The 21079-nt window shown below is 41.5% G+C and overlaps 3 protein-coding genes and 10 non-coding genes across 14 annotated transcripts; 3 read left to right on the top strand and 10 right to left on the bottom strand.

The window, feature by feature from the left end:
- Positions 1-306: 306 nt before the first annotated feature.
- ttll1 (tubulin tyrosine ligase-like family, member 1) lies at positions 307-14042 on the bottom strand. Its single transcript, XM_073480737.1, has 10 exons — positions 13941-14042; positions 13682-13805; positions 12247-12455; positions 11976-12156; positions 11605-11742; positions 11329-11437; positions 10632-10775; positions 7585-7671; positions 5793-5956; positions 307-2308 (listed from the first exon to the last, which is right to left on the bottom strand). Exons 2-10 carry the CDS (start codon positions 13792-13794, stop codon positions 2179-2181), a joined length of 1275 nt encoding a protein of 424 aa, XP_073336838.1. The 5' UTR covers positions 13795-13805; positions 13941-14042; the 3' UTR covers positions 307-2178.
- trnay-gua (transfer RNA tyrosine (anticodon GUA)) lies at positions 2471-2557 on the top strand. The gene is given in 2 exon segments: positions 2471-2507; positions 2522-2557. It is a non-coding gene; the product is annotated as a tRNA-Tyr (tRNA).
- Positions 2829-2915, top strand: trnay-gua (transfer RNA tyrosine (anticodon GUA)). Its single transcript is given in 2 exon segments — positions 2829-2865; positions 2880-2915. It is a non-coding gene; the product is annotated as a tRNA-Tyr (tRNA).
- trnay-gua (transfer RNA tyrosine (anticodon GUA)) lies at positions 3778-3879 on the bottom strand. Its single transcript has 2 exons — positions 3843-3879; positions 3778-3813 (listed from the first exon to the last, which is right to left on the bottom strand). It is a non-coding gene; the product is annotated as a tRNA-Tyr (tRNA).
- trnay-gua (transfer RNA tyrosine (anticodon GUA)) lies at positions 4316-4402 on the bottom strand. Its single transcript is given in 2 exon segments — positions 4316-4351; positions 4366-4402. It is a non-coding gene; the product is annotated as a tRNA-Tyr (tRNA).
- On the bottom strand, positions 4921-5007 carry trnay-gua (transfer RNA tyrosine (anticodon GUA)). The gene is given in 2 exon segments: positions 4921-4956; positions 4971-5007. It is a non-coding gene; the product is annotated as a tRNA-Tyr (tRNA).
- Positions 5170-5256, bottom strand: trnay-gua (transfer RNA tyrosine (anticodon GUA)). Its single transcript is given in 2 exon segments — positions 5170-5205; positions 5220-5256. It is a non-coding gene; the product is annotated as a tRNA-Tyr (tRNA).
- On the bottom strand, positions 5559-5645 carry trnay-gua (transfer RNA tyrosine (anticodon GUA)). The gene is given in 2 exon segments: positions 5559-5594; positions 5609-5645. It is a non-coding gene; the product is annotated as a tRNA-Tyr (tRNA).
- trnay-gua (transfer RNA tyrosine (anticodon GUA)) lies at positions 9680-9766 on the bottom strand. The gene is given in 2 exon segments: positions 9680-9715; positions 9730-9766. It is a non-coding gene; the product is annotated as a tRNA-Tyr (tRNA).
- Positions 10026-10112, bottom strand: trnay-gua (transfer RNA tyrosine (anticodon GUA)). Its single transcript is given in 2 exon segments — positions 10026-10061; positions 10076-10112. It is a non-coding gene; the product is annotated as a tRNA-Tyr (tRNA).
- Positions 10397-10483, bottom strand: trnay-gua (transfer RNA tyrosine (anticodon GUA)). Its single transcript is given in 2 exon segments — positions 10397-10432; positions 10447-10483. It is a non-coding gene; the product is annotated as a tRNA-Tyr (tRNA).
- A 1422-nt stretch (positions 14043-15464) lies between the features above and the next one.
- bik (BCL2 interacting killer) lies at positions 15465-18589 on the top strand. The gene is made up of 5 exons (XM_073480592.1): positions 15465-15516; positions 16568-16670; positions 16820-16972; positions 17061-17175; positions 18007-18589. The coding sequence occupies exons 2-5, from the start codon at positions 16576-16578 to the stop codon at positions 18121-18123; spliced, it is 480 nt and encodes a 159-aa protein (XP_073336693.1). The 5' UTR covers positions 15465-15516; positions 16568-16575; the 3' UTR covers positions 18124-18589.
- A 31-nt stretch (positions 18590-18620) lies between these two features.
- Positions 18621-21062, bottom strand: mcat (malonyl CoA:ACP acyltransferase (mitochondrial)). 2 transcript variants are annotated; one of them, XM_073480590.1, is made up of 6 exons: positions 20977-21062; positions 20439-20888; positions 19864-19951; positions 19554-19771; positions 19261-19398; positions 18621-19055 (listed from the first exon to the last, which is right to left on the bottom strand). In XM_073480590.1, the coding sequence occupies exons 2-6, from the start codon at positions 20862-20864 to the stop codon at positions 18780-18782; spliced, it is 1146 nt and encodes a 381-aa protein (XP_073336691.1). In that variant the 5' UTR covers positions 20865-20888; positions 20977-21062; the 3' UTR covers positions 18621-18779. The 2 variants fall into 2 exon arrangements, with proteins under 2 accessions (XP_073336691.1, XP_073336692.1); XM_073480591.1 differs by having other exon boundaries at positions 21000-21018.
- Positions 21063-21079: the final 17 nt, after the last annotated feature.

The following is a 21079-nucleotide window of genomic DNA, read 5'->3' on the forward strand; positions in this document are numbered from 1 at the left end:
TTTAGAAATAAGAATTTAAAACCGTCTGATGTTTCTCGCCTTCTACTTTAAATATAGAGGCTTTCTTTACTCATGCAGAAGCCAAGATATATTTAACACAAAGTGGTGTAATAGACACTTTCGGATGTACAACATATAGGTGAGAGAGGGCGAGGGGATCGTCCAGAAATTGGTAAAAAAAAATCTTTCTCCTGATCGAAACTTTAACACTTTAATATGTTTCTGTAAAACCTTAAAAGGGCCAGTAATCGCAACAACACATTTCCCCACTTACCCTTGCTTTGAAATAAACATGATTTATTGTCAAGGCAGCACCAATAAGGATATTTTATTATAAGGAAGACAAAAAGTAAAACGATGCAGAGATCTCAGTACTGCAAAGCTAAAAACAGAAAAGCTGTGTCATGTACACAACATAAGCTGCACCACAATAAAGAAAACCAGACAAAAACAGAAACTAGCCTCAGACACACCTCAGAGTTGAATCAAGATAATTTGGTCTCTAGCACAGGAGGATGTGCGTGTCTTACAGCCTAACAATACGACTCAGACAATTAGGGGAATTTAATTATAGACGAACACTTTGATAAGCTGCTATTCTGCATGTCGTAACCAGCTTCAGGGCCAGGAGGAAACAACAAGGTAGCGGCGGTGGTGGTGGTGGTGGTGGGTGGGGTAGGAGTGTCAAACCATCAAGGTCAAGGAACAGTGCCATGCAGAGACTTACTTTACATAAAGAACATAAAGGGCATTTGCCTTTTGAAGGATTGACCTCTGATTAATCTTAACTCCAGGCAGATTAGATTCATAAAAGGCTTTTCCGGCCCCTTACCACAGTGAGGAGGAGAAAAAGCGCTCAACTGCATTATTTAAATAGATTAAATTACATTTTAGAAAAGTATAGAGAGCAAATAAAGAGGCCTGTTAAATATTGAGTAGGTGTTTGTTATTCCATATCAAGTATCAAGAAATTAATTTCACAAAACCTCAAATGGGGTTCTGTGTCAGCTTGATTAAATCACAATTTCATTACAGAAATGTTTTCAATGGAGCCCTTTAACACCTTTCTTCCATTCACTGACTGATAACACCCCTTGTTTTAGAGTAATTAAAGTGATTATCAGCCTGGAGTGATGGGTGAGCATACTCAGGAAAAGGACCGAAACTGAAAATGAAACAACCCCCCTCCTTTCTGTGAAATCACCCTAATCGTTACTTAAGAAGTACATTCTTTCCAAATGCTTCTAAATGCTGCAAGTATCTGGTGAGACTGTGTTACTTCATTTTAAAATATACTGCAAAAAAGCCCCAAAATACTGCAATCCTTTTCCAATACTGTCAGCTGATGCATTTACCTTCCAAACACATACTTTTATTTAAGATATGAAGAATAAATGCAGCAGATATGATGTCAGAACTTAAAAATGCAAAATATCTATGAAATATTCAAGCAAACAAAAAGTAATAAAGTGCAATCAATAGATACAATCAATCTTAATGAACCCCCCTGCATAAGCATACTGATAATGCACTTATAAAAACATTATCAAATTCTATTTTGGGGTGTTTACACATTTAGTACTTCTAATTCTGCCTAACTGCCTATCAGTAAATTATATCTTTATACCCTTTGCTTCAGTAATATCTCTTGTCTCTATCTTCTATTTCTGTATCACTTTATCTCACAGCACCTGTGTGGTGGGTCAAGTTAAAGTGTCAGGACTCATAAATCATGCATAGTTCAGGTTCTTATAATCCTCCTTCTTCAAGTTGGAGGAGAGGGATTTTCTTTTTCCTCTTCCAAGGTTTCGTCCACTTTTTTTTTTAAAGGTTTTTGGGGAAGTTTGTTTCTTATCTTCATGTTGTGAAATTCTGCTGCGGCTGCTGCTGAGATATGTGAGATTGGGCCTGACCTTCAGCCCCAAAAGCACAACTTCTACATTTTTAGTTACTCATTCCTACAAACTCCAGCCTTTAAACTCTCCAAAATGACCACGTTATTGATTTTCCTCCCCTCCAGCAGTAGAGTTGTCGGCCCCTGTGTGCTCAGTCAGGGAACAGTCCATCGGAGATGAGCTAAAAGAGTTGGGCTAAAAAAAAAAAAAAAAGGAGTCCCGGCGGTTCTTTTTTATCCCCTGTACTGTCTGAAGGAAGTTATTAAGAGTCTGCAGTATCGCGTCACTTCCAGGTGGCAGCGGTGGGGCGAACGCCTGCACTCCCCTTGGTGCTCTTCGACCCCAGGGACTGACCCGAGCGGCTCCGCAGGTCACGCTCGGCATTCTCGCTCTGCGCCTGCTCCTCATCGTACCTGGTGACACACACAGGGAGTCAGAGGCAGAGCGAAGACACACATGTGAAGGAATTCCTGTTGCCCCCGCTCTTTCCCCCTACATGATCCCTGGAGCTTTACCCAAACAACACCCCCACCCCCGCTAAGAACTAATCCCCTCTTTTTCACTTTTACAACACCCCTTCGATAGCTCAGTTGGTAGAGCGGAGGACTGTAGAGGCAATCCCAGGCATCCTTAGGTCGCTGGTTCAAATCCGGCTCGAAGGAGTGACTTTTTCATGTTTAAAATGCAATCGAACATTTTGTATAACTGCACTTGAAAACCTAAACATACATTAGATAAAAACATGGCATACAAATCAGTTCAGTAGAGGTTTTAACATGTGCTGTAACTGATTAACTTGGACTAGTGAACAGTAAACATACTATATGGATCTCTGAATTGACTACATTTAGATCCCATTGTGATATTAATTGTTGTGTTAAACATTACAGAAAGCAGACATGTTGCTATTAGTGAACAAAGAGTACATGTCTCCCTTCGATAGCTCAGTTGGTAGAGCGGAGGACTGTAGTGGTTAAAACAGGCATCCTTAGGTCGCTGGTTCAAATCCGGCTCGAAGGAGTGACTTTTAACAGTGTGTCGTGGAACATGTTGTACAATAGCAGCTGCCGTTTCACTGTAAAAGTTAACTGTACTAGCAGCAAGGCAACATCAACATCAGATCATATCTTGACACAAATGTGATGGTTTGTCATGAAACTTTATACAGACATTCATGGTTCTCAGAGGATGTATCCCACTCACTCATGATCCCTTGATATTAACTATAGCGCCGCTGTAAGGTTGACATCTGTGTGTGAGATATCTTGAAAGCTATTACATGAGTTGCCATGAAATTTAACATTTTAAACCAACATTCAAGCTCCCCAGAGGATACATTCCAAAGCTGAGTCGATAATGAAAATAATCATTAGTTGCAGCCCTACTTTGAACTGTAGTTCATGTTGCAGCAGTTTCAAACAAGTTGTCGGTATTGTCCTAAACACCGACAACATTTGTATATAAACTGACCTTGATCAGAGGCTCTGACCTCGATCAGAGACTCGTTTCATGGAAGATATGACAAAAATACATTTTAAGTGGGGAAATGGTGACTGTGTAGAATAGACTAGCAATGATTCAGATCAAAACAGCGTAATAATAGAGGCAAGGGAGGGACAACTGAATCAGAGTCTACTTTACCAGACAGGACCAACAAATTCAAGTAAGTTTGTATGAAAAAATGGATGTTATGTTTTTTAAACCTTATAACAGATTGTTCGTTATCGTAACAACTGTTTGACCGGCAACATTAAACTAGCATAAGTTATGGTTGTTAAAGAGCGCAGAGTGTATCTTATTTCATGAGGTACTGTATATTATCAGGTAGGTCTGTGCCAAAAGGAAACTTTTCTAAGCACACCGCTACTTGATTAAAAGCTATTCCTTCGAGCCGGATTTGAACCAGCGACCTAAGGATTACTGTGACCAATCTGCATGGTACAACCACTACAGTCCTCCGCTCTACCAACTGAGCTATCGAAGGCTACAAGGTCACAGTGGTGCACCGATATCAACATGCATCCTGTTAGTTACAGCAAGAGTTGAATAATACAGATAAAACAATACTTTGTACACCTGAGTCAGAGTTGAGGCGGAGAGAGAGAAGTAACGTTGTAATTTCCTCCCTCTGGTTGCTTTAACATCAACATACTAGGAAAACAAGGTGCTAAAGCACACAGTAGCCTCACCATTGTGCTCAGAATGGGGCCCCTGTTGTCGGACGACCTATGTATCTATTGTGTGAGTAGAAGTCACGGGTAATTTGATTTCATGGATCTCTGCCACAACAGAACTCTTCTGCTTTACCTCAGCCAAACACGTTTTAACATCACCCTCAGTTCTTGTTGTGGTGTTGTGCTGTTCACAAGACTCAACGCTCCTCCTTTATTGAACTACATGTTTAGGCACCTAAAAGTCACTCCTTCGAGCCGGATCTAAACCAGCGACCTAAGGATGCCTATTGTTACCTCTACAGTCCTCCGCTCTACCAACTGAGCTATCGAAGGGTGCGGACCTAACATGACTATGTGTAGTCAACAATTTACCAGCTGTACTGTCGCGCCTTAAGAATTTATATCCAAAATGAACTTGGTTGAGTCAAATACCTATATATAGTGTTTTATGTTGACAAGATAAATTGTCCTAGTTAATCCATTTTAATCTATTGATGTTCATATGAATGGAAAGTAAGAACGGTTATAATGTGGTTTTCAGCTGCTGCTGTGCAGTACGTTTGTGAACTACAGGTTTAAAATGCTTAAAAGTCACTCCTTCAAGCCCGGTGGATGCCCGATGTGACCACTACAGTCCTTTGCTAACTGAGCTATCGAAGGCAGATACGAGGTTATAAGTCAATAGTAGCACCATCTGTTTTGACTGTATTTACCGGCTGCTCATCACAAGTAACCTTACAAATAATATCACAACATGAAATGTTAACTTTTGTTATCTACTGTGTGAGCTACATGCAATCCAAACTATTCTAGGTATACGAGACCAGAAAGTCTTCTCATTTAAAAGTCACTCCTTCGAGCCGGATTTGAACCAGCGACCTAAGGATGCCTGGTTTATCCACTACAGTCCTCCGCTCTACCAACTGAGCTATCGAAGGGGGCCAAAAGAAGTGGATTCACTAGGAGAGCCATGTGTACTTACTGTATTTTTGTGAACTACGATGAAAAAAAGCCACTTGAAAGTGGGTCAAGTCAGAGATCCATACACTATGTTCTCTGTTCACTAGTCCAGGTTAATTTGTTAAACATTTAAAAATCACTCCTTCGAGCCGGATTTGAACCAGCGACCTAAGGATGTCTGTTGCAACCACTACAGTCCTCCGCTCTACCAACTGAGCTATCGAAGGGGTGTTGCAACACTGGAACTGACAAGTTCTCCAACCGCATGAGTGAGGATGACGTGGGCTTAGTGCTTAGCAGGGAGGTATTGTTTGTAAAGCAGCATGTTTAAATAGTCCATTGTATATGTGAAGGCAGAGGGGGCAAAAGGAACCCCCTCACATCTGTGTTTTCTACTATTTCACAAGACACACAATAAAGTTTCAGTTTCAAACATCACATTCCTTTCCAGATATTTCGGTCTGACGCTGAGCTAGAGCCATGCTGCTCTACAATGAAATGTGCTTCACTGCAAACAGTTAAAAGTAACTCCTTCGAGCCGGATTTGAACCAGCGACCTAAGGATGCCTGGTTTAACCACTACAGTCCTCCGCTCTACCAACTGAGCTATCGAAGGGCATGTAGGCAGGTAAAACCAGATAACCCACTGAGTTGAGTAATTTGAGAAAGCAACCGTTCACTTCTGACTGATATTTTTAGCCTCAGTGTGACCCCCCTCCTGGCTGTTAGAGGTTGCTGACTCATAGATTTGAACGTCACTCACAGGACTTGATAGTTGCCCAGGGCCTCTCGGGGCGGGCTGCGGTTCCAGCGGCAGTCTGGGATGTCACCGTTCGGCGTGACGATGTTGAGAGTGTCGTTGATGAGGTTGTACTTCAGGATGCGGTCGTTGGCTGTGCTGGAGGTCAGCGAAGGAGAGGCGTTGACCTGAGCGTGACACAGACAAAGAAAGTGACTTTAACATTTGGACCAAAAGTTTGCATGGAGACAGGAAGAGTTTAATAAAGTACTTTGGGAAAAGGGATGAGCGTGTTGTTATTTCCTCCTCTCCCATATAGAAGCTCTTATCAGGCAGGAAATTCTGCTGCTAATGTGCTATAACAGCTGTGCTCATAAACATTCATACACTCAAAGAAGAGAAGTTGATTCACAAAGGAAAACATACGAGTGCCCAGGGAGAGATGATTTGAAATAAACACACTCACGTTTCATTCCTTGAGTAGATGGCATGAACACAAGAGTTTAGCTGCTCAGCTTTTATTTTGTAAATGAGAGTAGGTGACTTGCAGGAATAACGAACAAAAGAAAGAATTCTTGGCTAGGTTTGCGGGCACACGTTTCTTCAGTCCCTCACTGAGGACCGTTTCTGCCCTACAACCAGCTTCATGTCGCCCAAAATAGATCCGATTGGTGTCTGTTAACAGAAATAGCTCAGACCTAGCCTGGAAACCCAGCAACTGATTGTACAGCTGTCAAAACGAGTCCAACAAAATATGACAGCTGGATAACAAGCACAATATCTAGTTAAAATAAAAATAGTTTAGCATCGTACTTTAAAGGGAGACACTAAAACATTTTATCTAATTAAAGTTTTGGGCTTTTTGCTGCCTGAATTTTCAGACTTCTGTATGACTACATGTATGCAAAATATTATACTCTTATTTCATCTGATAATGCCCAATTTGCATATTTAGCCATACAATTTCAGAAAGCTTGTAATACAAAAAGAAGTTGTCTTAATGTAAGTTATCGACTGGGGAAGTTTCATGATGACATCTATTAGTTAACATTTTTACCCTCATCACCTTTAAAGGGGCTCTGTGGAACTTCTGTGTCGTGGAAGCTGGTTGCTAGTTAATGTTAGTTTCTAAAGTTAGCTACTGTTGCTCTCTGTTAGCTGAGCGGAGAGAGGCACTGAGATGAGGCACTTGAGAACATCCATAAAGTCACATCCTTTGGACTGTCATGGAAAATCCTTCACAAAGAAATCCACAGCCCAGCAGCGTCAAACAACTTAAACAAGTCATGTACAGGCTGGTATGGGCAACTGTGAGAGACAGGGGAGGTCTTACCTTTCACACTCACATATAGCCAATAAAAAGTGATACATTTATATTGAAATTGCTAGAAACTGTTACATAGAACCCCTCCAACTGTGTCCCCTTAACCTTTAAAACTAGCCAGCAAATTCCCTGTGTCATCCTGTGCAGACTGTCAGCACACTCAGTTCATAAACAGTATTTGCAGCAATGTTTTTTCAGCTGGAATGACACACTGAATAGGTTATAGACGCACCTTCAGCACACATTTGAATACCGAGAGGCACACGTCCTGACACAGAAAGATTAACCTCAAGGGCATTTAAAGCTGCTTCACACTCAAGGAAAAGGAACGTGGAGTCACTGTGTAAGCATGTTAAGTATCTTTGGGCTTGGCAAAATATGCAACTGGTGCCAAGTTTACACAGCGGAGGTTAATTCTTAGTGAATTAAAGCCTTTTATGTGAGTTTGTAGAAATGCGTGCATGTCATAACTCCTCCTGTTAAATTACTCACCTCGATAAGCCATGGCTTGAGCTTGTCATCAATAATGATGTCATACCCGTAACACTCGAAACAGTGCTTGTCGTTGTTCATTACAGGCTGCGAGAGAGAATAGACAGAGTCAGGAAGAGGAAGTGACCAACAGTGTGATTGTGATATGTTGGGAACTCTTTAATGCAACAGAGTGTAAGCAAATGATCAGAGTACAAAATATACCTGTGGATGTAACTATTAGTACCAAGAGTAGCCTGTGTGTTGAAGCCTGAGAGGGGAAGTAAGTCAGATCACTTAGTAGAAAAGGGAAGTGTGCAGTAAGTGGAGTGCTAAGAACAAAAAGACGTCACCACCACATTGCAGTGGTTTAACAGCTGTGGGTCTATAAGTGATACTAAGTGATACTTAAAACAGGATCTCAACAGAAACAAAGTAAAAACACAATGACTGAAGGCCTCAACATGTGTGGCTGAGTGGTTTTATAGTGTATGTGGTTGCAGCGCTACATATGTTAACGGTCAGAGAGCAGTTGAGAATGAAATATTGTACTTTTTTACTCCACTTCAGTTACTTGACAATTATAGTTACTTCGTCAGATTAAAATCTTGTTTTAAGCAGCTTCTAAAACACGGTGTTACAGATAAAAGTAACTTAAAGTATATAAAGTAGTTAAAATACTCCATATTGACAATAATAAAATGCTACTTTTACATTAACGGTACAGTATTGCATCTGTTTTTTGGTGTGTTTGGATTTATATGTGTTTACCCTAAATATTAAACGGTACAGTATGTAAGATTTGGCCACCTGTCGAATTCATACTCCATGCAAATAGGGGGCAGCATATCACCACTGTAATCACTAACTGCTGCTAACTGTAGCCACCGTTAGCTATTAAGCTCATTTAAGTGTGCAGCTAGCGGTAGCTGACTTTGAGGCAGTTATTGAGGCACAATGTGGCCAGGGGCTAGCTAGTTAGCATGCTAACATCAGTAGATATCCCTGCAACACAAAACATAGAAGTCAAAACTGTTATTTCTTCACATCTGTTGATAATTTAAGTTAATTTTTGAATGTTTTCAACTAAAAATTCTTACATATTGCACCATTAAATTTTCATTTTATTTTTGATTGCTGCTGCTTATGCTTATATGATTTCATAAAAGTTCTATACAAATAAAGTTTTTTCTTATTATTACTCATATTAATAAATGGGCGTTCTTTAGTACTTTTAACACTTCAATGTCTTGCTAATCTTGCTACATAACTGCTGAATTTGTAAATACACGTCTCTGCTGCCCCCAAGTGGCCAAAAAATATTGCAGGTTCAAGTCAAACAATATCTGTACTTGTGAATTGTTTTTCCACCACCGTCAGTGAATGACAATGAGTGGGTGGAGATGTAATTTTTAAGCTTAGTTTATGCTTCTGTGTCAAGTCGACGCCGTACCTACGCCGTCGACTTGACGCCTTCGTTGAGCATTCGAAGTTCTGCGTCGAGGGTCCGCGTTGCTCTGCAATTCACCGCCATGCCGCCAGGGGGGTGTGGCTGTGTGGCTGTGTAGTTTCAGGGGTTATAGCCGAATCCTTGCTTTTTCTTCCGGTCACAGTAAACAACAGTAAACAATGGCGACCGAGGTGGAGCAGCTGTATTTGGAGTTGGATCAATATTGAAGAGCAAATGCTTATATTGTAAATGTTAAAGCGCAGGCGACAGAGAAGACGTTTGCGGAGGTGGTCTGTACGACCGGAAAAAGCAACTGCCGGAAATTACGTTCTGAGCGGACCAATCACAGCGCTTGCGGTCCGCGTCAACGCGACGCGTAGTTAGGATTTTTTGGAGGTGCACGTCAGGCTACGGCGTAGGGGTCTGCGTCGACGGCGTAGCTACGGTGTAGGTACGCAGTCGACCTGACGCAGAACCATAAATTAAGCTTAAGCAATAGGCCATGTTTAAGCACATGTTGTTGAGTCCTAGTTAATTATTTACTGCATATTTTAAAACTCTTGGGAACAGTCGGTCTTGCCTGTTTTATCTACTGTGTGAACCACATGTAATCTAAAAGATTGTTAGTAAATGACAAATGGGCCAGATCAGTCACTAAAAAGCCACTCCTTCGAGCCGGATTTGAACCAGCGACCTAAGGATACCTGTTGACACCTCTACAGTCCTCCGCTCTACCAACTGAGCTATCGAAGGCTGACAACCTTAATATCAGCGCCATGTGTAGTTCTTGTGTCTAACAGCTGTAGTGTTGTAAACTGAGAAGTCATATAATAACGTGAATTTTGTTGTAAATAAAAAGCCACTTGAATGTAGTCAAGTGAATAACTTATAGTTAATAGTTACAGCATGTTTCATTGCTGTTTCCTGTTTGATCTAATGTATGTTGAACAGTATGAATGTACATTAAGGTTTGTTTTACTATGAACTACGTGATTAAATTCTTAAAAGTCACTCCTTCGAGCCGGATTTGAACCAGCGACCTAAGGATGCCTGGGATTCACTCTACAGTCCTCCGCTCTACCAACTGAGCTATCGAAGGGTGACAGACAAGTCACCACATTACTATATGTAACTCAGACACCCATGAATAGTACATTCACCTGTTAACTAGTCCTTGTAAATCAGTTAGAGCATATTTTAAAAATATACTAAGTGGTCTTGCCGGTATCTCACCAACATGATAACTTTTATTGGAGGGAAATAGAAGGCCACCTACTCACATTTCTACCAGTTACATAACAGCACAAACCTCTACAGTGGAACAGCAACCTTTTATCAGAGGCTATTGAACAACATGTTCCACTGCACACAGTTAAAAGTCACTCCTTCGAGCCAGATTTGAACCAGCGACCTAAGGATGCCTGGTTTATCCACTACAGTCCTCCGCTCTACCAACTGAGCTATCGAAGGGCTTGGACTAACATGAAAGAGATAACAACCTGAGGTTAGTAACAGGACACCAGGGCGCCATACTGTGGTCAAACTTCAAGAAATTATTGCAATTCTGTGGTGTCAATTAACATGTGGGTAAGAGTAAAAACACTTGATGTTGACTTACAGCCACCGCCTTCAATGACTGCACCACGATCCAGTGGATCTGGTCAAACAGTCGGCTGGTCACCTCCTTCCCTCTGGTGCTCTCTAGGTACAAACGGAGGTTACTGACCGTCCACTTGCCTCCGTGGACGTGGTTGTAGTCATCCTGCGTTAAAGGCACACAGTCTGACTAGATGTTGACATTTTTGTTTTGTTTTTTTCTTGCAAAAAGTTGTACAGATCAGCTTACAGAAAAATATTGCTACCTGAAATTCATCAGTTAGAGTCATCATTGCATGCAGTCAGCAAGAGTTAAATCATTTAGTAAAGCTATACATGCAGCCAACAGAAAACTCTGGCAGGGGTACTCTGCCAATTTTACATGAGAAAATCAGTCTCCTTAACATGAGGAGTACTGTGAAATAGTTGAATAATGTTTTTATTGGCTCTGAGGGGAGATTTATTTTTGTCTGTATTTGGCTGAAGATTTAGAATTTTTGACCAGGGTCCAGTGTTTTTTGTCCTTCGCCCCCTAATAAGGACTAAAGTTCAGGATTTTGCATCCACTTCTGCTTCTTCAGACCCCAAACGTTACGGAGGTACAAGACTGATTTGGTGAAATACTCCTTTAATGTCCAATATAACCTATAACGTACTTACAGATACTAAAAGCTGATCTAAAACACTATTTTCTAATAACAATCCTGACACAGACTTACCCCGTGTTTTTGGATGGCCACGTTAGTGAGGTGAACAAACATGTTGTCCAGTTCACTGGTGCTGGGTGTGTATTTGACTGTGCAGAACCTACAGAAGCCAAGTTTGTACCTGAGGATCAAACCACAGACAGAGTTCAATTAAATGATTATTATGATTACTGATTCAGCTGCTATTTTATTTAAAAAACAATGAATTGATTCATTGTGTTGTTTAAAATATGCCCCCAGATTCCAGGCATCCATCAACTAAAAACTTTATATAAATTCTGGGCTCACATGTAGCATTTCAGAGGCCGGTATGTGGTCACCAGAACGTAGAGACGCAGGTCGAACTTCTTCCCTCCAATCAGCAGAGGGTTGTCGATGTACAGGGAGATGACGTAGGCCTCTTTGCCACTAGATGCCGCTACAAACCTGGAGGCAGAAAGCAAGAAGCCAAACATCAGCAGACCACAAATCTCTGACCAAACTGATCATTGATACCTGTAAAGAGTCGATTATACAGGCAACATCTGATTGATATGATGGTATATATCGTCTAAGAGACAGGAGCTCTTTGGTGCTATAACGAAACAATTATTATTCTATGTAAAGTCACCCCCTCACAGGTAGTGTTTACTGTTGTAATGATGACTGTGGTAACTCACGTGGAGGTGCGGCTGTCTCTGGACCACTTCTTGATCTGGGACAGCTTGTTGATGAGGAAGATGCCCTTGCCCTGGGCCTTCCCGCAGGGCTTCATGATCCAAGTGCTGGACGGGTTCTTGCGGAACTCCTCCACAAACAGATTATAATCGGCAGGGAGCATGAACGTCACAGGGACAAAATCTGCACGAAGCAAAGAACGTAGTAATAGTTGAACATACTCAGAACGGCAGCATCTCTGTGCTCTGTGAAAAAAACTCATCTAATAGATACCTAAATAAATGTATTTCCCGTTCTCGTCCTTCTCAGCCAGCGGACTGCTCTCCTTTTCCAGCTCCTTGCGGTAGCGTTTGATGTTCTTGATCATCAGGTCCTTCCTGGTCAGCTCGTAGTGGTTGGGGAAGTGGTTAACCATCTGGTCATCTGACAGACGGTAGCCGGTGTCCACGCTGAACACATTTCTGATGGTCTGGATGCTCATCCTGCATGCGGATACAAATTAAACAGCACTATGGTGATCTACAGGGTTTGGAGCCTAGAAATAAGCCTAATAAGCACTACATTTCAGAGACATATATTATACTTTCTACTCCACTACATTTATTAGACAGCTTTAGTCACTAGTTACCTTTAAGATTCATATTTTGCATACAAATACATATGAAAAATATACAGTGGATTTTCAAAGCTTGAACCAGTGGTTTCCAACCATTTGTGCCTGTGTCATGTTCTGCAATAGGGGTGTCACAAGATACCAACATTGACAATAATTCAATTCAACAGTAATTTAAAAAGGAAATATTGATATTGTGTTAATATTACACATATGCTAACCCTTACCCCTTTTTATTTCTTTCCCTTCCCGCTTTGTCAAAGTAGGTGATGGCTATGCACCTTAACACTGCCCGCCACCCACCATAAAACTCTTTTTGTACTCATTTGTACACTTGTAGTTACAGACTCTCTCTCCACCTCCTCACACTCGTATTTTTAGTTTAATCAATTTGCCAAAAGAGAGACAAAACACACAATAGACAAAACACATTTCTTTGTCAAGCATGGGAGGCAGAATGTATTGTTAAAGATTGAGCTGCAAAATAATTTTTAATATTGTTGTGAAATTAAATTAACTGTTTGACCGCTGCAACTGTATTTTTTGGTGTCTTGTAAACCCATGAGGGTCGGACACTCTATGTGTATGACACAAAAATCAAAACCAAATCAATCTCCCAACCCCCCAGATTCACTTTGAGTCTATTTGGAGGGTGAGAAGCACTGGGACTGATTTGTAAGTCGGATTTTGAATGGAGCCATTTTGCGTCTATGGGTTATTTTTATGGTATGGTATTGGAAAATGAGTTGCCAACCTTTAAAAAAAATAATCAATTAATCGTTTAAGTCACTTTTCAAGCAAAAATGCCAAACATTAGCTGGTTGCAGCTTCTTAAATGTGAGGATTTTTTCTCTCTTTTCTTTTTTCTGTCATTTATGACCGTAGATAAAGAGTCTTTGGGTTTTGGACAAGAAGCCACTTGAATGTGATAATTAAGAAAATGACATGTTATAGACTAAAGGATTAATTGTGAAAATAGTCAGCTGATTAATCAATAATGAAGATCATGAGTACTTCTTCCACTACTGCTGATATGTGGTGCTTGCAGAGTACTGTGAACTGAAGATGCAGGTGTAATGCAGGTGTAAAACCTACCAGTAGAAATTCCAGTCCTCGCTTTCTGTGACTGGGATCCATTCCCTCTTCTCAAAGTTGTTGATGAGCACTGATTTCTCAATATCTGTCACCCACTTCACCTTACCGGCCATGGTGCCTCCCACTTGGGTGGAGCACAAAACAACAGGTAAACAGCCAGCAAAAGCACATGAGCAAACAGATTGCATACGATATTGTGCAGTGCAAAGGAAGAGAGAAAAGATGCATGCAGCTGCCGTGCACCAAAGCCGTCACCTACCTGCAAATCAATGTCAGGAAACAGCCAGTCATCAGCATGAGCTAGCCGGGCAGGCTCAGTTAGCAGGCTGCTGAACCCTCCCTGGACTGCTGCAGAGGCTGGGCGGACATCACCCAGTCACTGATGCAATCTCACCAGACTGTCGTTATTTAAGCTCATAGCGGAACACAGCGACAGGACAGTATGTTAGCATGCTTGATAGCCGCGGCTAACAATAAAGAAGTGCCTCCATGTTGGCGGTTTTATTGCTAACAAGCTAAATGTATTGATTCAGGCGTCGTGAAGCTGGACACAGTGACGAAACGCCCACCGCGGTCAAACTTCTCTTCACAATAAAAGTCTCGGTTATTAAAACGTAATAACATAAATAAATGATGAACTATACCACGAGGCTTAATTGCAATTTACGGACATTTTCAAACAAGAATGTCTCGAGAACGTTAAACGACGTCGTTATGGGCTTGGTCCTTCCGGGAGAATAACCTAGGCAACGGAGGACGCAGTGATGTCATTGCATGATGTCATTACCATAGCGTACCAGCAGGGGTCAGTGTGGGACTGTCTATATACTACAACAGGCTTACTTACTTATATACATTTTCAATAAATTCAAGAGGTAATCTGTTGAAAAACACAAGAATATTTATTTGAAATACTGAAAAGCACATTTTACACATTTTTGATTGGTTTGCCACACAAAATAGGACACAAAGATACACTTTACATATCAATCTGAAAGTGTTATAAGTTTGTCATATTCTTAACAAATACGTTTTATTCAGTCATCAACCGCTCTACCAACAGTGTACGCGTTACAAAAGCATATGCCCATGCATTCCTTGTTCTGTGGACTAAAATCAAAAGCCATAGAAAAAAGAGATTTTTGTCTTGTCATGTCATTATTGGCTACATTATAGGTCTGTTGTGTTTCATATGACTAAGCCTACAAATATTTATTCCTATCTCATAACATATCAGACTTTGATCCTTTGTCTGCCTGCTCATCCCTGTGTCCAAGGCCATTCGTTTATTTAAAAAGATCTAGGCAATTTAATTGTTCTATGTAGATTATTTGGGCACTTTTTGAAAGTAACTAAAAAGTCGTGTAATAAGTAGTTCATTACTCTACGCAGACAGTAATATTGTAACGTGATATATTACTTTAAAATGAAGGTAACAAGTAATATGTAATACACTGCCAACAGCGTGAGCAGACAAAATAAAATAATGTATTCAGAAAAAATATGTTATTTAAAACTGTCATAATAAGTTACAAATACATAATAAATAAATAAATAAATAAATAAAAACTCTTCTTTTTTAGTTTTTCGAAACGTATCTGATGAGGATGTCGCCCCCTGGTGGTCAGGCCTGGTAGCAGCAGGTAAAAGGCGTGGCTAATCATATTTGTGGCAGTACTACCTGAGCGCAACAAGATTATTAGACGCTGCTGTGAGTACAGGAAAACACCTTACGAATATTTCTTTATTTATTCATTTTATTATTTCCAAAACATCTCAATAATTATGTCTTTGTATTTATCACAGGGCGGCGTCTACTTTAATCTACACAAAAGGTAGGTTTTACTTTCTCTTTTTTACTGTGCATTCACCTGTCTTACTGTCTGGGTGGGAGCATTAATAGTCATTTAATATCTAATATCCAACTATATGTGATATATTGGTTGATTTGTAAATGTAGTTAAGATAAATGTATGTCTGCGGGCTTTATGAGTAATCCAATATGATCTTCAAAACGACCTTTGTTTGCTTTGGGTGAGAGGGATTACCTCATCCCTTTGTTATGACAATATGGCAAACGACTACAGGCTATTACATGATGAATACACACCAACTGTCATCTGGGTATCATTATGGAGTGCAAGCCAAGATTATATTGTTAAAGTTGTCACATTTAGGAGTATCTTTTTATGTGAAATTGGCATAAACAGTGAAAAGATAAACACAGAGAACCTTTTTTTCATAGTTTAGTAGATTAATGAGTAATCAAACAAATATTGAATTTATTTAAGTGGATTCTTTGGGGTCAGTGGTGTTTTATAACTTCTTACTGAGGACATAAGGGCAGTTTGGTTGATTTGAGTTATGGAAATGGAGCATTTGCATTCAGGCACATGAGCTCAACAGGAACTGGTCTGAGGACAGGTGCATGTGGGAGGGGACAAACCTGTTTGTTAGGCCGACAAAACAGACAATAACAAGTCCCTAAATCCAGTCAAACAGGTAGATAAGATATGCAGATTGAACTATAGCTCATAGTTAACATGTAAAAGGGAACTTAGACACACTTCTCGCAATAAACAGTAGTAATTGGGTTACAACATTAGGACTTAATCAAACAGATGATGTCATCTCTTCAAACCTAGAAGAGCCTGTTTTTATCAACCTGGATTCTCCTCGGTAACACAGCCACCACCTATCCTGGTCACATGACCCAGTATTTACACAGCCCGTTTATGAACGTTGGGAGTGAAGCCAGCACGAGAACACACGCACACCTGCAAACCATGCAGCCATTATCTGTCCTGCATGCATAATGAAGTTCTCGCCACTTTCTCTCATGTGTACTGATATGAATAATTTGCATATTACTGGTTCTCTTCACAGAAAACAAGATGGTGGCACAAACAAGACAGCCGAGACAAGCCGTGTCCCTCCAGGCTGGACCTGGTGAGGTGGACACTGGCACCCTGTTTGACATGAACCTCAGGTGCGGTACAGGCCCCTCCACACACTCATCAACACAACAGTATACAGCTCAGACAGGCTGCGCCTCAGGCAACACACCATGTGGGATCAGTTAGACCAGAAAGAAAAAATAAAAAGGCTTTTGTTTAGTAACGTCTGTCACTCCTTCAGGGTCAATGACGGGGCTGCACGTGCCATCGGGCGCCAGTTGGCTATAATTGGAGACAAGTTGGACAAGGAGTGGGCAAGCAGAGAGCCGAACTGGCCACCAAGCCCTCTCCACATGCTGAGACCTGCTCAGGCACTGACCAGGACCATCTATCGGTATAAGATAATAAAAAACATCTATCTATATATAGCTTTTATATGACTGGCTATTAAGACATTGTATCTCTGTGTTATTCTCCTCCAGGGATATCCACAGTCAGTTATGGGGCTTCAAGGGCCTGTCTGCAGCAGTGAAGGCCTGGATATCAAGCACTGCACCTGGGCAGGGGATCCTCAGAGCTGACACCTGGACAGCCTGGGTAACACTCTACACTTTACTGCTGACCTTTTGCTTCTCCCTGCCTCGCTTAGTGACTGTCACTACATCTGTCAAGCACTCCATTCTAGCATCCCACACATGAAACAGACAACAGACGTGGACAAAAGCAGCTTTTTATTTCTGGTTGATGACTGTTGGTTAAAATAACAACTGTCACTGGCAAATTTAATCAGCTATAGTGGAGTCACTCCTTCTGCCTGTGGTCCTATGTCCCCATATTTATATTCAATTCAATTCAAAGAAGGTTATTTGTCCCCTGGGGGCAATTAAAGGCAAGTGGAGTTGTACACAGACACAAACAAGTCAGCACGTTAAGTACACGTGGCACATAATGGGAACATGACGGGTTCTGTGTTTGCTAGTTCTACATATGTTCTCTCCCAGGGTCCTATGTTCCCAATGTCCGATGTTCCAAGGGTCCATTGTTGCCCTGCTCAAGGGTTAGGGTTGTTTGAACACAACTGGAGGGTTAATGTGTTTCCACAGAATATTGAACTGGTAAACATAGGACCCTGGGAACTTAGGACTCTGGGAACATAGAAACTTGGGAACGTAGGACCCTAGCAACATAGCACCCTGAATTTATAGAACCTGAGAAATTTTGAGCTGGGAACTTAGGACCGTGGGACCTTAGCGCTCTGTGAACCTAAAACCATGTGAGCTTAGGGCTCTGGGAACTTAGGACCTGAAAACATAGGACTCTGGGAACATAGGGCACTAGGAACATCAGACTCTGGGAATATAGGCTTCTAGGAACATTGTTGCCAACTTATCTACAAAATAGAATAACAATTTCACTTTCATTCCACAGGTGTCCAGTTTTAAAGCAGTAACCTGCACTGGCTGGACCAGAGGAGCGCTGGTGACTGTAGCACTGGTGGCTGCGGTGACCATTTTCGGTGCACTGTGGGTGGAAGGGAGAGCCTGAAGGGCCATGAGCGGGTCTTTTCGGCCATCATATATTTGACAAAAAAAATGTTTGTGAATCAATGAAAATTATTTCTAACTAATGTGTTTCTGCTGTTTACTTCTCTTTTTATACTATTTTTTCATGAGCGGTATTGAATTCGAGTCGGGAACGGGTACAGGAGTAAAAGTCATGTTGTAAAATGGTCAGAGGAAGTGGAAATTGTTTTAATTGGTTTTACAGTGTTGGCCAGCATATTGTAGCAGTGACATGTTGCTTCACAGTTGTATTAACATCAAAATGTCTGTTTTGCTTTACTTGACTGTTGCTGGCCTGCAGTCTTTTGTATCCAGATTACTTTCTTGGTGGTTTAAGAGGCCAAAATTTTTACAAATGATATGTAGCCAGGCTTAATATAAAATTAAGGGAGCTGGACTTTCTGGTTTGGAATTGAAAGTGCTTTTTCATGTGATGCAAATAAACTTCGAAATGACAACATTTTGTAGTCTCATTCATTAAAAAAAAACATTTATTTAATTACATTATAATACACAAACAAGACCATAAGAAGCAACCACAGGAGCTTACAGGTTTAACAGTTCTTGCTGGTCATGTCCACACTAAAATGAGCAATGAGGTCCACTTTTTCACTTGATCACCAAGTCCACATCTCTGCATTATTCGTCTTCATGAGTGGTGACCTGCACATGTGCATAATTTGTAAAGGCCTTCCTGTTGCACTTTTTAAGAGTGGCTCCGAGCTGCTTCCCCGGGCCGATCTCAAAGGTTTCAGGGAACTTCTCTCCCTGCGTCCTCTCGTAGATCTCGTGCAGAGTTTGCTCCCACTTCACAGGCGACACCAGCTGCTTCACCAGCTGCCTGCGCACGTGTTTCTCGTTCATGTAGCGTTTGCCGTCCACGTTGGAGTACACTTTGATCTCAGGAAGATGGACCTGAACGGGAGAGAAATCTAGCTTAGATGACGAGTACTAAATCAATCAAGGTTTTAAATATGCATTTTTGATGCATGCTGGTTGTCAAGACAGCAATGGATTATTAAAAGAATATGTTTTTTTAAAATAAGTCCATGGTGTAATTTTTTGCTTAAGAGGGGGCAGGTGTATGCATGTTCAGGAGTGCCATGTGAGTTTGACTGACCTCCACCTGTCTGAGCACCTCTCTCAGTGGTTCAGCAGCTGACGCCATCAGCTCAGTGTGGAAAGCACCGCTGACCGGGAGAAGTTTGGTCCTCACAAAGTGGAGATGTCTCGAGTTTTGCTGGAGGAAATCCAGGGCCTGGAGGACAGCACAGTTATGATGAGACAGTTTATATATATTGTATATAACAAAATCATCTTTTACTGAGATTATCTCACCGTATTTTAGAAAAAGCGGCAAGAATATTAAGGACTTTTCTGAATCAACACTTTTGAGGCTGTTGTGCTTCATACCTGTTGGTGCCCTGCGATGACCCGGCCATCAGGAAACAGATAATTGGCCACAGAGCAGACCGGCTCCTCGATCCCAAGCTTCTTGCAGTGCTCTTTCGCCTGCAAACAGGCATATTTATACTGCGCCTGCGGTCTGCCGATGACTGACAGCATCCCACTAGGAACCAGCTCTGATGCTTTCTGCATGGTCTCTGCACGAACCTTCACAGCATACAGAGCTACAAGACAAATTAGTTAATATGAAGTACTGACTAACTTTGCTTTTAAGTAGCCAGTATCTTTTTTCACATACAGTAATAATAATGTTTACCATCTGCAAAGTTCATGGAACCAGAGAAAACCAGGGCAGCGAATTCTCCAACGCTGAAACCTGCAGCAGCAACACACATCTCAATGGCCTGTGGACAGAAGAGTAAAAACATGAGCACACACACTTGTTTTAGTAAGTACTAGAGATAGTTTGAGCCTGGCTGGTTAGGTGGACGAGAAACAAATCTCTTAAAAGACGCTGCTCAAGTGCCCTTAAATGTATGGGGGTTATTTCATTACCAGAAAGAGGCCAAACAAAGCTTAGCTGTACCTGGGTATAATGACAATAATACAAAAATATGCTATAAAATATTAATCACAGGTACTTTTATTGAAAGGGAGCTAATGCTGCAACTAATACAGTTCATGTTTTATCATTATCATAAGTTGGTCATTATCTAAATTAATTGTTTAGTCAAAAAAATGTCAGACAAGAATGAAGATGCCTAGATGGACTCAGTGATCGGTGAGACGTTCAATTGCTTGTTTTACTGTCCAAAATTTAAGTATTCAATTTTCAACTATGACATTTTTTACATTTTCCCTTCATAAATGACTATTGTATTATAACAATACCTTGGGGTTCTCGTGGTTGAGCCTCTCCACCGCAGCCAGCGAGGTGACGAACACCGCCGGCTGACAGTGAACCGTCTTCATCAGCTCCTCCTCGGGTCCCTCCAGGCACAGAGACAGCAGGTCGTACCCGAGGATCTTCTGAGCCACCGTGAACATCTCTCTAACGTTGGGGTACTTCAACAGTCCTTTACCCATGCCCACAAACTGGCTGCCCTGGCCGGGAAACAGGAGTACGGAGCGGTCGCTGGGGTCTTTTCTGGGTCTCAGCTGCCTCCCCTCGGGCTGCGCACTGCCCGGGAAAGGAGCGGGGGTTTCGGGGGCTCCATTCGGGGAGCCCGGCTGGTTGGTGGACAGCCTCCTGCTCAGAGACACCAGCGACCTGACCTTCCCTCTGGAGGCTGCTGTGACAGCCATTGGTGCCAACATGGCGCACTCCTCACCTAAAGGTGTCTTCACGGGTTAAGACAGACCCATAATCTGCAATTAAACTCTAAATCAAACTGTAATTAATGAACGAAAAGCTCAACTTTCTACTTACTCTACTGTCCGCATGACACAAACCTGAGAGCCGCCATGTTGGATTCACCAGGGCTGCTTCTGTTTTTCATCCGGGGTCAGTTTTCGGCTCTTTCTCCCTGCAG

The sequence above is a fragment of the Pagrus major genome, chromosome 14 (assembly GCF_040436345.1).
Source record: "Pagrus major chromosome 14, Pma_NU_1.0".
Classification (NCBI taxonomy): Eukaryota; Metazoa; Chordata; class Actinopteri; order Spariformes; family Sparidae; genus Pagrus; species Pagrus major.